The following is a 14,687-nucleotide window of genomic DNA, read 5'->3' as shown; positions in this document are numbered from 1 at the left end:
GTTTCCCCCACCCCACCAAGAGTTTTTAATTTTGAGCAGGAATTCCGGGAGTGGTGGAAGGAATCGACAGGTATTGAGCACTAAATTTTGGAGTTGGAAAAATTTGAAAAAATAATTCCGGATCATGGATGGGGCCGGAGAAACGTTTACCCACCCCACCCAATTTTTTTTGATTTTGAGGGGGTGGCGTTTGAGTAGGAATTCCGGGAGCAGGAATCGGCAAGAATGAAACACTAAATATTTGCATCTTTTTTTGTGATATCTTACGCGATGCTTTCTACAAATATGTTTTAAGTACTTCGCGCTCTAACCACAACAATTTTTTGAGGCTTTTTTGAATTTTTACCGTATTTTTTCTTTTAAGGGCATTTTTTTACGTTTTAATGCATTTTTTAATTGTTTAGGATATTTCTGACCTATTTCTCGTATTATGACTAAAAAAATTGACCTCATGATTGATATATAATTAGGTATTACATAGTAGTATTGTACTACGTAATATACTAATATAAATTATTTTCATTTTGAACTATTTTAACTTATTTAACATCCGGTAATCCGGTTTTAAATTAGATAATCTTTGTCCACCATCCAATTAGCCGATTTTATCGGAGAATTTTCTTATCGAGCGATAATAATATATTATCGGTGGTGCGTATGGCCAATTGTCTGACGATTTTAGTCATGCTGCGTATTACGTCGAAAATACCTTCTGCAGGTGTATTTCACATGTTACAAATTGTACGTATATTATTTAATTAGCATTTTATATTTGTATAAACAAAACAAAGATTAAAATTAAAATGCCTAAAGTAAACTATTAAAGATGCCATGTTTGGATCGACTTCGTGGATACATTTCATAATGTAGGTAATGCAAGACGTATAATTTCATTTTTTATTAATTTTTTAATAATAATTTGAATTTATATAGTAAATAATGCATTTTTTGAAAGGGCATTTTTTTTTTATATTTTTAGGGCATTTAAATCCAAGCCCTAGTTATTACCAACCTATTTTTGAGCTGCAAAACATTCATCCTTTGAATTTAAAATGTTTGCTAACCACTGATATAGGCACTGACACACTGAACAGTCTGAAAGTCTGAACAGTGTTCATATTAAAGTGCTACCGTTTTTAATCATTACAATATGTTGTTACCTGCTTACTATAATATATCAGTACAATATCACCAATATGGCTGTATATTATACTATGCAAATTTGTTATAGCAGAATAGGTACCTATATAACTATAATAAGTTGTCTGCAGGTACTTTATTCATGATCAAAGGTGTTTGGTATAAGAAATAAAAAAACAACCGTTAATAATATTTTATAAATTAATTTTAGTATTTAACTATATACATTGTTGTTTAAAATATAATGATAGTGAGTAAATAAATAGGTACTATAAATTTAATATTATTAAATATTTACTCATTGAAATAAATAAACTGAGAACTGAATTGAATTTTGAAATTTTTAATTGAAACTACAGTAGGTACCTATATCTACTTACTAGAAATTACAAATATTTGTAGTTTCCTTTTCCTTTAGTTATATACCTACTTATAGTATATAATCATAATGCATTCAAGTACTAACATTTGATAAACAAATTGTATGAGGTCTAAAATTAAAATTAACATAGGTACATAATATAATAAATATTTTAACTTTTAAGTAATTCAATTTAATAATTTATAATTAAAGAAAATTATGCTGAATTGATTTTTGAACTAAAAGCGTCTCGCCAATAATCTGCCGATTTCTGAGGCACAATCCTGAAAAAAAAATAATTAAGTAATATTTAATATTTAGTAATTTTATAGAAATCATATTTAGGAATCTACTTAGTACCTATGTGGTACAATATAAAACTCGCAATATGTTATGCAATATTAATTAATTACTTACAGACTACAGGTTAAAAAAAAACATTTTAAATGTAATTTATGACGATAGGTGTACTAAAAAAAATGAAAATTGATTGGCCGATGTTAATTATTTTTCATTAGTTTTCAACAAGTAATATAATTTATACATTAAGACAACGTATAAGTAGCCAATATTCATTAAATTATAGTTTCTATTAACATTTACCTATACTTTTTTGATTGAATTGCCCATTGACAACCGATGAAGAACTTAAAATTGTACGATGTTTTATTTTACCCAATATTTTGGGACTTTCTTACTTTTATAGTTTTATGAAGCCTTTCTAATAATCGTGAATGGAACAAAAATAGAAGGCTATTTACTTAGGTATGACAAAGTGTCAAATTATTAGGTTCAGTAATTTGGAGTTTTTGAGTAAATGTAAAAAAGTTAAATATTGCACGGTTAGGTATATGAATTTATTACCTACTTAGGTACCTATTTACTTTGCTATGTACCACGTTTATTAAGTATCTAAAATGTAATTTTTAATTTTGGTATCTACTGACATATAATAATATTATTATCTAGGCCGGGCCTCTTACTCAACTATTTCGCAAGTTGACTGTCATATTTGGTATATACCTAGGTACTTACCTGTTTTGGTAATCATTTTTAAAAATATAAATTACGTCCCTGATCACCATTATTGATCACCATAAAAAAAAAACCTCGTGGCTTGAGTGGACGTCCGTCTAATAAGACTGTGGCGTACGTGGCAAAACCAGTGAGCTACCCAATTGGTACTTTAGGGTGTTTGAGAACAATATTAATATTATATAATATAATATTGTGGCAGTCAACTTGTTGATACATCATATTATTTTATATTATTAATGTCTAAACGTAATTTACTTACCATAGTATTTGCATGATCAGTCTCAGTATTTCTGGAACGGTTACAACGACGTCTTCTCTTTTAATTCCTTGAATTGCTGCACGAGCAACTTGAGGAATCGAAACGATTGGCAACGTCGATCTTTACGAACAATACAAAGTTAGCTTCGATTAGAATATTGTTATACCCATGAAAACTAGAATATTAAATATATTATTAATATTCTAGTCTTCGTGATTCTACCTTACAAAATCTCAATTAAAATGTAGGTTATTATGAAAATAAAATTTTTAAAAACTAAGATAAATTTAGTAGGTATAACTTAGCTATTATTTATTTATCATTTGAAATAGCCAATATTATATATCGGGTTATTTATATTGATTCGGGTACCTATTAGAAATTTAGAAATTGGTACATGATAATTGCAGGTGTTTTCTTTGGCGATAATCAAAATTTTTCCGAGATATCTGGTGTAAATTGTAAATAAATAATAATGTTCTCAGAACAAAAAAATTTAGTTACTATATTATTGTCATAAGTCATCACCAGTCACTTCGTACTTATTACCATTATTTTATAACAATCATTTTATTTGCTGTAATATATTATCAGCTGTGTAGTGTGCTTATTGGGATTTGTCATCATTTCGGGTGTTTTTTTTTGTATCGGGTTAATACGGGTTCAAACATCAGAGCGCCAAAAAAGAGCCATTAGACGTAGTTGAGGATTAAGTAATACTTACAGTGCCGTAAGAGATTTTTTTTTTTGGCGGGACACTTAATTTTTTTTTCTAGTTTCTGAAGAATTAGAATACTTAACTTGTTACTTTATATGATACCATAGTCATAAAAAAAATTCCCCAGTGCTGCAGTGCCCCCCCCCCCTCTTTCTACGGTACTGGATAATTATATAGTTATATACTTATATATGAATGTGGTCTTATATATAGTACGTACAGTACGATATAGTACATATAGTACGATTGAGTAATATTTCCAATTCAAATAAACAATAAAACTGTAATTTTAGCACTCTGCTGTATATAGTTGCAGGCATATAAATATATAATAATATATCATATTTTACTCACTTGACATCCCAGTGTTTGACGTTTATCGGGGCAGAGTCCAAAAAGAACGGATGGATCGTTGTGGTTTTTATGTTGTTCGACGGGTTGGCCCTGAGTTCTTCTCTGAGACTAGCCATCAGACCTGCAGATACGACCAAAAAACGTTAATTATAATATGCACAATAAATTATAACAATACAGAGTATAGGTATCCTAGCTTAGCTTTCTTGTTTTATATTATTAAATATATAAAAAAAACCATTAATCGATTCGATCATAAATCCAAATGCTCATTTGTAATTAAATGTAATAGATGTAATGAATATATCAATATATCACATAAATTAGGTGATGTATAGGTTTGTATTTAACTATTTAAGACTTAGGCATGATTGACGTCTTACCCGTGACACCGTATTTGGTAGCTGCGTAAGGTACGATGTTGGCCGCACACGTGAACGCGGCCACCGAGGACGTGGCAACGATGTGGCCTTCGTTGCGCTTCCTCATGGCCGGCAAAAAGGCGCGTACCATCTGCAAATATAAAAAAAAAGGCAAAATACCTATGTTATTGCCTAGGCAAAGCGATGTAGCGATGGTTTAAACACGAGGTGCATAACTAACGGAGGAAAGGGGTGGCTATACAGTTCGAACGATCGAAAGGCAATTATGGGCGTGATATGTATAGATATACCTAGGCACATCGCACATACATAATATTATATGTTATTGGATTCCGATAGCGTGCCCGACATAGCAAACGTGACGAGAACAAAACTGGACGACTGCACTACTGCAGGGTTAAAATTCGATATAAATGTATATTATTCGAAATCACCGTAAAAATTGTGCATTTCAGCTACCTATAATAGCTAACAGCTCAAATTAAAAATTTCGAATCAACACTTTTATTAAAATATACCTACCTAATCAATGTTTTATGTAAATTAATTTAATATCATACACATTTTAAATATTTCATCATTGGATCATATATGTGACTATAATTTAATTCTGGTTTAAATAATAATTATGTATACCTATTTAAATTACAATGGTTTTGTAGTAGGTACCTACAAAACTTTTTTCTAACTTTTTGGTAACTTTTTGGTGTTTTATTCGACAAACTTATAAACTTACAATAAGTTACTATATTTCTTAAGTAACTTAAATACATAACTAGGTAGTTAGTTTTTTTTAAAAAAATTGTATTCTAACTTTAAATATAGTTGCATACATAAAAAAAATTATTACTACCATAATAGTAGGTATCTACATTTAATTTTTTCGAACATATCTAAATCTATTACTTTATGGTACCCCGAGTCCCGACCTGGAAGTTTACCCGTCTCCGATAGTCTTACTGTCTTAGCATAAAGGCCAAACTTATCAAATTTAAATACGGTGATTAATGGCGTATATTTATACAGGAGGGCAAGGGTGAGCTATTGCCCACTTAAAGTACCAAGGAAATGGATGAGTTTAATGAGTATAAACTATAAAAGTTTAGGTACATTAAGTTACCTATATATAAAACTATTTAACATCTATTGATGTACCTATACAATATTATAATTGTTGCTTAAGTTTTTATTGTAATTATTTGTTTAAGATTTTAGATTCTGAGTTGAGCAGTAAAAATATCAATTTGGTTCTACCACAGGAAATATTTTTTTTCTTATACAATGATTTATTATTGAATCAAACATTTTACTCATTTATTATTAAGTGGCCTACCCAATGATGACCTACACTTGAGTCTCGAACTCTCGAGTACTCAACATCTACTTTATAGCAGAGTTACTCCCCCGCTTCTTAAATTCTGAACGGAGTGATGAGTGAACCTATTGGTTTTACAATGATGTGAGTATGTACTATGTGCTATCTTTTGTATCTGATGTCACCTCTTACATCAGTAATAATGATCAAATCTTCAAAATCTAGGGTAGTTTCTAGTAGTAAATTGAATCAAACTATAGGTATTAAGACAATATTCTTAAAATGTTCACTAAATATTTATGTTAACATTTTTTAGACTTGATATTTGATGGTTACACTTTCAAAATATTTTGGATTTTTTTGAACTGTTGACATAATACATTTTCAACTCTTTATTTTTTTTTAAATTGCGTGTTTAAAATTTGTGTTAAAAAGCTTGACAATTTAATAAAAGGTTCTTTTAGTTATTTTGTTGTAATCCAAAAACTTAGGAACTTTAAATGTTTCGCCGTTATATATATATACAATATACGTATAGGTATTATTATTTTTTACACAATATAATTTTCAAAATATTTAGTCTAATTTTAAGCCATTTAAGTAATGAAGCTATTAATTTATTCACACCATTCTACGGTACGTCAGTATTTACTCATAAGTTAAAAAAAAATAATATTAAGTAATATAATAAGTATTACATAATATACCTTAATACTTATGTGACGTTTTGGTAAAAAATAAGTCCATCCTACCATGTATTACCTACTACCTACAGTAATACAGTATTATACCTATTAGAAAAAAATTATTATTCGTAAGAATAACTTTATAGATTGTTGTCAGAATCGTTTTTCGTTTGCAATGACTATTATCGTTGGGTTCAAATTTTCATAATATGAATTATGAGGCATCCTTCACACTTTACAATGGTACTCAATAGTCAATGACGAGATACATATGAAATCTACTATTATATGGCTAAATGAACTCGCTTAGTTCCCCGATATGTCTGATTTAATCATGAACTAAAAGAAACAAAAATCCTATATACTTACTAATAATTTGTAATTTATGTAGCATTTGCACGCAGTACAGTGACTTTATTATGATGGTGGCAGGTATAACGCGTTGCCGAGATTAATATTCACTCGCACCTACAGTAAAATCATCGTTGGTGCGGCTTGGGGGGAGGGAAGCGTACCTATACCTAAATCTATTATACCTAGTCTCGGCTACATAGGTACCATTATTTTTACTCGTACACGCAGCAGGACGTAGTCGAATCGTTTTGCACCGATAGATATTTTAACGACGGTTCTAAACGCGCGTTTTAATATAATAGGATATAATAGGTAGGTACCTATATATATATATGTAACATTTCGTTCCGAAAGTCGTGTCCGAAAGTTATCGCACCGGAGACGCGTGGTTTTATTTTACGACCCCATATTCAAAATTACGGGAAACCGTATACTTTTATGAGCAATGTCGAGACTTATTTTCCGAGTGTGTTTCGAATGCGACCATTGGGATTTAAATACACCCGGATGATACCTGTATATTATATATAATATATAGTGGTTTTGTTTCTACGGCAATGAGCTCGTAAGCGTTTCCGTTTCGCGAGCTTTTATCATATTCCTGTGGGTACGTTTTTACTGCAGTTGCGGGAGTTTTACATATTATTATTATGTTTTGGACGTCACGTGTTACATTCGAAATGTAAATTTAATGGAACGCCCCATGTATATTTACCACGTTCCACGTAATGTTCCGAGATAATATGATGTCATTTTTTTTTAAGTATATATACGTCGATTTTCTTCTCTATACGGGTTTCTATTCGTTCGCGTTACATCCTGTATATATTATAATATGTATGTTTATATATAATATAAGCAAAGGTTGCAAGGGTATATGTGCCTATGTATAAATATAGAATATACTTCCTATGTGGTGCAGGTATGTGTAGACTCCTCCTCAAACGTGCTGTTAAACTTTATACGAGCCCGTTAGGATTAAACACTTCCCGGGTACATAATACATATTATATTATTACAACAGTGAAACCTCTCTATAGCGGACACCACAGGGAATTAATAAATGTCCGCTATAGCCTATAAGGCGGTGTGTCCGTAAACAGAGGTTTCACTACATCAACATTAATATTATTATTATTGTATATTAGCAGATGATATTATACACGTTGCGTATAATATACAGTGCAGTAGGCGCATTTGACTCAGTGGCGTAGCCGGGGGGCTGAGGGGCTGTACCTCCCCCCCCGAATTGTTAAGAAAATTAAAAAAAAATTTTTATGGTCTATCATAGTCGCTCAAAAAGTCTTATATTGTATTTAAAATATTAAAAAATGTACTACCTATACAGTGGCATGCCCAGGAATTTTAAATGGGGGGAGACACCTTTTTTTAAAAAATAAACAAAAGAAAGTGGATAAGTGGAAGTCGTTCTGCTGTAGGCTACAATTGGATGACATTAATTTAAATTCAATGATATATAATATCATGTGTGCAAAAAACGGTTCTGAGCAGAGACGGTTTGGCAGCCTAAGATACTGCAGTATATTATATTTATATTGTTGTTATTAATATAATATATAGGTACATTTTTAACTACTAAATCATTTTAGAAGCTAATGTTTTTATTTATTTTTTTATTCTGGATACTAATTATCATATATCATTGAATTCAAGTTTAATACAATCCATTATACATTGTCCCACTTGTAACCTACTATACAGCAGAGTGACATCCATTTACCCGCATTTTAAATTTTAAGTTTGATACATTTTGTCGAAATTAAAACTTTAAATATTTATAAAAAAAATTAGGCATATGTATTTTTAATATTTTTCAATTGCTATTGTAAAAATATATTAGGGGCTGTGTATTATATTTTCATGCTTTTTGACAAAACAAATAAAAATATATTGTTATATATTTTATAAAAAAAAAATACAATATAAGAAAATCGCAACATGAGAAATCGAGTGAATATCCAATGATATTAAAATTTGAACTTATCAAACGCCAATAAAAATTTAATTTGACTTTCTGGTAAACATTTTTTTTGTTGATAAAAGTAGACAAACTTATGAGGAATCTTGTATTAAATTATCAAATCCTAGATGGTTAGATTTAAAAATAAAATTTTTTATGAATTTCTAACTCAAAATAATTTGCACATTTTCGTGATTTTTTTCGTAATTGGTCAAAATTCGAACTAAATACTTATAAAAAAAAATTGTGACTGTATTTATATATTTTTCAACTGCTTTTGTAAGAATATATTAAGAGCCTCATATTAAATTTCAAGCTTGTTGACTCAACGAATAAAATTAATAATTAATAAAAAATGAATGACTCTAAACAGTTGTAATAACTAATAAGTGGTTTTCTATAGGTCGGCAAAAAAAGACAATAGGAGGAGGGGATATAACCCCTAACCTCCTCCCCCCTGAGCACGCCACTGTACCTATAAGTATTAACACTTTTCAGCTATCTATCTGTGTTAGTATGTCTTAAATGTGTAAATGTGTAAAAGTTGATAAGCCCCCCCCGAAAAAAAATCCTGGCTACGGTACTGATTTGACTTTTACGTAAAATATATTTAATTGAATTTGTGAACCAATGACCGTGACTATTTTAATGGCTTGCCACGTTTAGAGGCTAAAAATACGAGTTTGTTAATTATAGCTGCATATAGATAACTGCAGGCAGTACACCCATGAGCGATGAGACTATAGATACCTGTCATCTGCTATAAACTTACACGTGTTCAAGTAATAAAATCAAAAAAGAAATCTCATCGAATGTGGACATTAAACATCGCGAATAATTATAATATTATCACACCAGATTTTTTATACAGGTACACGCGTGTGGTTTTCAATTTAAAACAATATTGCTAGTCATCTCATAAAAACTAAGTGCGAGTATCACATTACAATCGCCACCTACAATGATTACAAACGCACTTTATGTCTTTATAATATAGTGTACCTATGTGCTATTATCGTTTTACAATAACTAACGATGGGTCATAATAATATTATTATGATACAATATATAGTGTGCGTTTAAACGGTGGTCCATGGACGATTCATCATATTATTATCATCGTAGAGTTCGTGTTTGTGGGATACGATTTTATTAAAGTTACTTACATAATAATATAAACGTGGTGTTGAAAATATACGTTTACCTATCTGTAGACGACAATTATTGTAACTATACGGCTATAATAATACGTACCAATTTTCGATGTGTTACAGGTACCTGGAGTCTGGACACCTGGTACACGTAACACGTTGTTGATGAGCTTATATGAGTTTATTATTTTAAATATCGATGACTATAAGAGGTATATAACAGTATATTTAGTTAAATATCCGATTGCGTTTCAAAGAAAAATTTAGGTACATATAGGTAAGTAGGTTGGTACTTGAACATTGTTTGGTTTTAAAAGCACTAACAAAAAATGATCAGGGTCATCACGATTGTGGGCAATATAGAATAATGAGCCTTTGAACCTGGCGCATCGCACACTATATCACGTGGGTACCCTAATATAAGTAATGACCCATGAAACTATTATAGTTGTACGAGCCTATAACTGCATGGACTGACGTATTACACACACACATATTATTATATATATCCACTGTGCCATTTGTGAAACGGCTCGCGTTAAAACGATTTAATTTAACAGTTTCGTGCGACTCGGCAATAATAATAGTTAAATAATAATAAAATTGTCTTTGGGCACTAATGACAAATATAATTACCGAAGTACCTACCTACCTATCTATCTACGTACTTCCCGTATCTATGCTACCTACGTTTTCGACCACGAGTCCACCGCAATATTGCATTTAATGTAATTGCTGCGTTTTCAACGTAATTAATTGTAAATTCTCATTTTTCATTTAATTTTGCATACTCTACCTATGTAATATTTTGTCATTTGTGTCATTATGTGAATACGTTGTCTCGTTGTATTTTTTCATATATTTGAACGAATGGTTTATTTTTTTAAATAATGTGTATTGATAATATCTATACTATCTATACTTACTAAATGTACAGTAAATACATTTGAGGGAAGATGAAATTTATGTTGGGGGGTGGGGGGGGGGTGGTCTGTTAAATATGTTTCTTTTTATGTGATGGCGCTCACCCAAAAGTGTGAAACCAGGTTGACGTCGATCATGCGCTTGATTTGTTCATCAGTGGTGTCCATCAACGGTGCACTGGCCACAATGCCAGCGTTGTTGATCAGCACGTCCACCTTGCCCCATTTCTCTTCCACCGCCTTGGCCAATTCGTTCACCTGGCTCGGTTCGGCTACGTTGGTCGTATAAAAGTCGGCTCCCGCGTCCATGCCCGTCCGGCCGCCGTTGATCACGTCCGCCGTTTCCTTGACGCCTTCCGCGTTTATGTCCACGCACACCACTTTTGCACCCTCCTTGGCCAGCAGGTAGCTCATCTCCCGACCAAGTCCCCTGCCGGCACCCGTCACCTGGTGGACCACGTTTTAATACATTTGTCAACAGATTCAATCGCGAAATTTTCAAAATCACTCTTAAAAGCATGTAGATATATACATTAAATTGTAATGGCTATGCTTGTTCTGTAAAACCGAGCAAGTTACTTATGCGTTTTTCTCGCCAAAATTTGTACGGCTATACATACTAATGACTACTGTCCGATATAACTAATACTCATCGAAGGATTTAAAAAATATTTCACTTCCGTTTTATACTATCTACCTATTATACCTATGTACAATTACAGAAATTATGAGTTTTTAATGATAAAAAAAATTAATACATTATATTTATATAGACGCATAAACATATATTATTAAATTATTTACATATTATAGTTATTAATAATTATATAAAACTGTCATCAACCACCTAAATGTTATAAAAAGTATAGAGGAGTATTTTTAATAGAAAAACAAATTATAAAATATTAAACATAATAAACTTGTCCGTCCGTGGCATACATTGTGATTTTAATAAGTATTGGTAAAAAAATTCAACTTTTAATTAATTTAATTTAAATGTTTAAAACTTAAAAGTATACTTAAATAAAACAAAATATTATTGTATGTATAACATACAGCTATAGAGTTATGAGTTACTGGTATATTTTATATTAATTAATAATTACAGTTAAAAGTAGATAATTGGGATACAATTTTAAGTACTGTACAGTGCATTATCTAGTAATATATACCTACTATATTATTATAAGTATTATAAGTCATAAACTACCTAGTCATTAGTCAATAATTAAAATTATTACCTATGTTTTGAATTGCATATACTTACGAGTACAACTTTATCTTTTAAAGATTTTTCTACTGGATATATGCTGAGAAATGCTAGATTGATAAATGCATATATTGAATGAAGGATTCCTACAACAACTTTCGTGATCATTGGTAAATAGTCCAATACAATGTTTGAAGGTGTCGGTTCTCCTGAAAAACAAAAACATTTAAAATCTTTTGTCTTTATTTAGTGTTATTACAAGACTAAAGGTTATATTTGTTGGTTTTGGCCTTGTTTATCCTTAAGTTTTAAATGTTAAATGGTTTGATTATTTTATTAAAGAATAATGATTAGGTACAGCTTATTATGTCAGTGGTTTGATTGTACGAGTATCTATTACTAATATTATCTTTTATAGAATATTATGTTAAAAAATGTTTTTAACCAAGTGCATTTTGACAGACCAATCTAACTATATTCTGTTTAAATGCTTATATTGTTGAATACATATTATATATAATAACATATTTTTTTTTAAGAGTTACTTACTAGATATTTTTTAGTTAAATATTATATAAGTTTTATAAAAATTGTATGAGTTAAATAATTATAAGTGATGAAATTGTGTAGAGTTAACCAATAATGTATAATACCAGCTATATCTATTATATACGTACTCCACAGATCAAGAAGTAGGTATAATGACTAGTGAGTAATAACACAAGTATTGGAGTATAGGTTATGTCATTAAACATATTATGTGGTATTGTAACATGTATAGTGTAAACTTAAAAATGTAATTTGAGAAATCTTCAGTGTAGACGTAGCTGGTATCAAGTGATCTATATTCTATATAGTTATCGGTACTCAAACGTGATTGGATAAACGTATGTATATCAGTTGCAAAGTGAGGCATGTGGTATGGAGGTAATGCGTACACAGAATCAAGCCGTCATATTGTGTATACCTACGTTATGTGTGTATATATAGGCTTTACATGTATCAGAAATGACACATATAACCTAGGGTTGAGCCGGGGGAAAAGTTTTAGGACTTTTATACATGAAGGAAATCTGAATAGAGGGTTTGTTGCAATACGACTGGGGATAAAAAGACGTCCATCTCCCCGTTAGAACTCGCAGAACGTCATCGGGTATATGCGGGCATCCGTGCCAAACAACAATATATGAATATATATTTCTCGATAACCCCATGGGAATCGTTTTTTATTCGTTTCAACGATATTGTGAAAATAGAAATTAGAATAGTGTATTTTGAACATTTACTGGTTACTACCATATTATATGTAGTTGCAGACCAGGCCCAGAGCCGGTTACTGTTTGAAAATTAAAAGTTAAAGTCTCTCGGGATAGGCCTCGGGGACGTACTGATGGTCTTAAATGTGTATATATACTTCCTCCTTATACGATTGGCGATCTATCTAACGGCATTGGACCCAATCCTCCGGGGTCCGACCTTTACAAAAAAAAAAACACCACATAATACGTACCTACCTAACATTTTAAAAATAAATGAAAACTAAATTTACCTTTTCTCCCGTCGAATTGATTATACTTAATGACTTTTATACCTAATGTTTATATATTTATAGCTTACCTATGTATGTTTTCAATAATCAATACAGTAGCATCACGCACTGCTATTGTACATTTAGGTACATACCTATCTATTTTATCATCGGGCTAACTTTAAACGGTAATTAAAAAAAACCAATTTAAAACGATTACTATTGGCAATAAAAAACGCAGTAGTTACATTCGTACAATAAATAGTAAAGAGTGTGACTAAAATCCCGTGAACCACAGTATAGTTTACCTATGGTAAATTAATGACAGTTTAAACAAACATAATATTACATTTTATACACACCTATACTATACACATATTATGCGTATACTAAATGATTAATAAAATGTATAAATAAATAAATTAATTAAAATGTATTGTAAAAGTATAAAAGTACTAGTACACGTTATGAAGTAGGTATACTTAAATTAATTAAATTCTAAGGATTATACAGGAAATATATTTATTAATAATAATAATAATAAAATTATTAAATAATACTTTCATATTTATTATTTAACTGTCTATTTTTAAATTGTTTATCGTTTATATTATTTATAGGTACCTACTTATACCATATACTAAAATATATCAATTATATCTATCTCTAAATGCGTTAAAATTGTATTGCAATTCCCTTATTTTCGACATCACGTCATCGATAATTTCTATTTTCGTTTCAAATATTTTGTTATGCATTTTTGAGCCATTTTCTCTTTTTAAATATGAATATTGTAAATTGAACTAAGTGTAAAAAATAAATTAGCACGAAGTACATCATCCGTTAGTAAACGTGTTGCTTAACCAATAACCATGGTATAGGTACGTCGTATTCTTTTTTACATTATTTTCATTTGGTATTCGTTTTAGCAAGAATAAAAATTATAATCCACATATCTACTGAAGCATTTATTGTTATGTGTTTATTTATTTATGCCAAGTACAAAATATATTATGTATAAAATATACTAATTTTCCTATTAAATGTTTGGAAAACATACAGAAAGATTACCTTATATAAAAAAATATAATTGTATTTACTGCAGTTGATACAACATAATATACCTAAAATATCCATGTTCATTAAAACTTTTTATCATTCGATAAGTAATGACTTATTAAACGACTTTTATTATTAAGGTTTTAGATTCGAAGTGATGCAAAACTTTCTGGTACCTATACTATGGTGTTATATGCGTACATATTATTATATACCTATAGGGCCAG

At 30.3% G+C, this 14,687-nt stretch overlaps 2 protein-coding genes across 2 annotated transcripts in view; both read right to left on the bottom strand.

Moving 5' to 3' along the window:
* Nucleotides 1-247, bottom strand: part of LOC100571173 — a 1,527-nt gene extending 1,280 nt beyond the window's left edge. Inside the window, exon 1 of the mRNA XM_003243427.3 lies at nucleotides 155-247. Coding sequence (XP_003243475.1) covers nucleotides 155-247 — 93 coding nt within the window. The remainder of the gene's footprint in view (nucleotides 1-154) is intronic.
* A 1,079-nt stretch (nucleotides 248-1,326) lies between these two features.
* The window catches only part of LOC100162544 (17-beta-hydroxysteroid dehydrogenase 13), a 16,235-nt gene continuing 2,874 nt past the window's right edge, over nucleotides 1,327-14,687 (bottom strand). The window contains exons 2-7 of the mRNA XM_001952286.5: nucleotides 11,931-12,082; nucleotides 10,769-11,110; nucleotides 4,254-4,383; nucleotides 3,871-3,991; nucleotides 2,799-2,918; nucleotides 1,327-1,785 (exon numbers count right to left, since the gene is read on the bottom strand). Of these exons, the coding sequence (XP_001952321.2) occupies nucleotides 1,719-1,785; nucleotides 2,799-2,918; nucleotides 3,871-3,991; nucleotides 4,254-4,383; nucleotides 10,769-11,110; nucleotides 11,931-12,082 (932 nt within the window). The 3' untranslated portion in view covers nucleotides 1,327-1,718. The remainder of the gene's footprint in view (nucleotides 1,786-2,798; nucleotides 2,919-3,870; nucleotides 3,992-4,253; nucleotides 4,384-10,768; nucleotides 11,111-11,930; nucleotides 12,083-14,687) is intronic.

Source organism: Acyrthosiphon pisum, chromosome X (assembly GCF_005508785.2).
Source record: "Acyrthosiphon pisum isolate AL4f chromosome X, pea_aphid_22Mar2018_4r6ur, whole genome shotgun sequence".
Lineage (NCBI taxonomy): Eukaryota > Metazoa > Arthropoda > Insecta > Hemiptera > Aphididae > Acyrthosiphon > Acyrthosiphon pisum.
The sequence above is the reverse complement of the archived record's forward strand: the minus strand, read 5'-3'. Positions and strand labels throughout refer to the sequence as shown.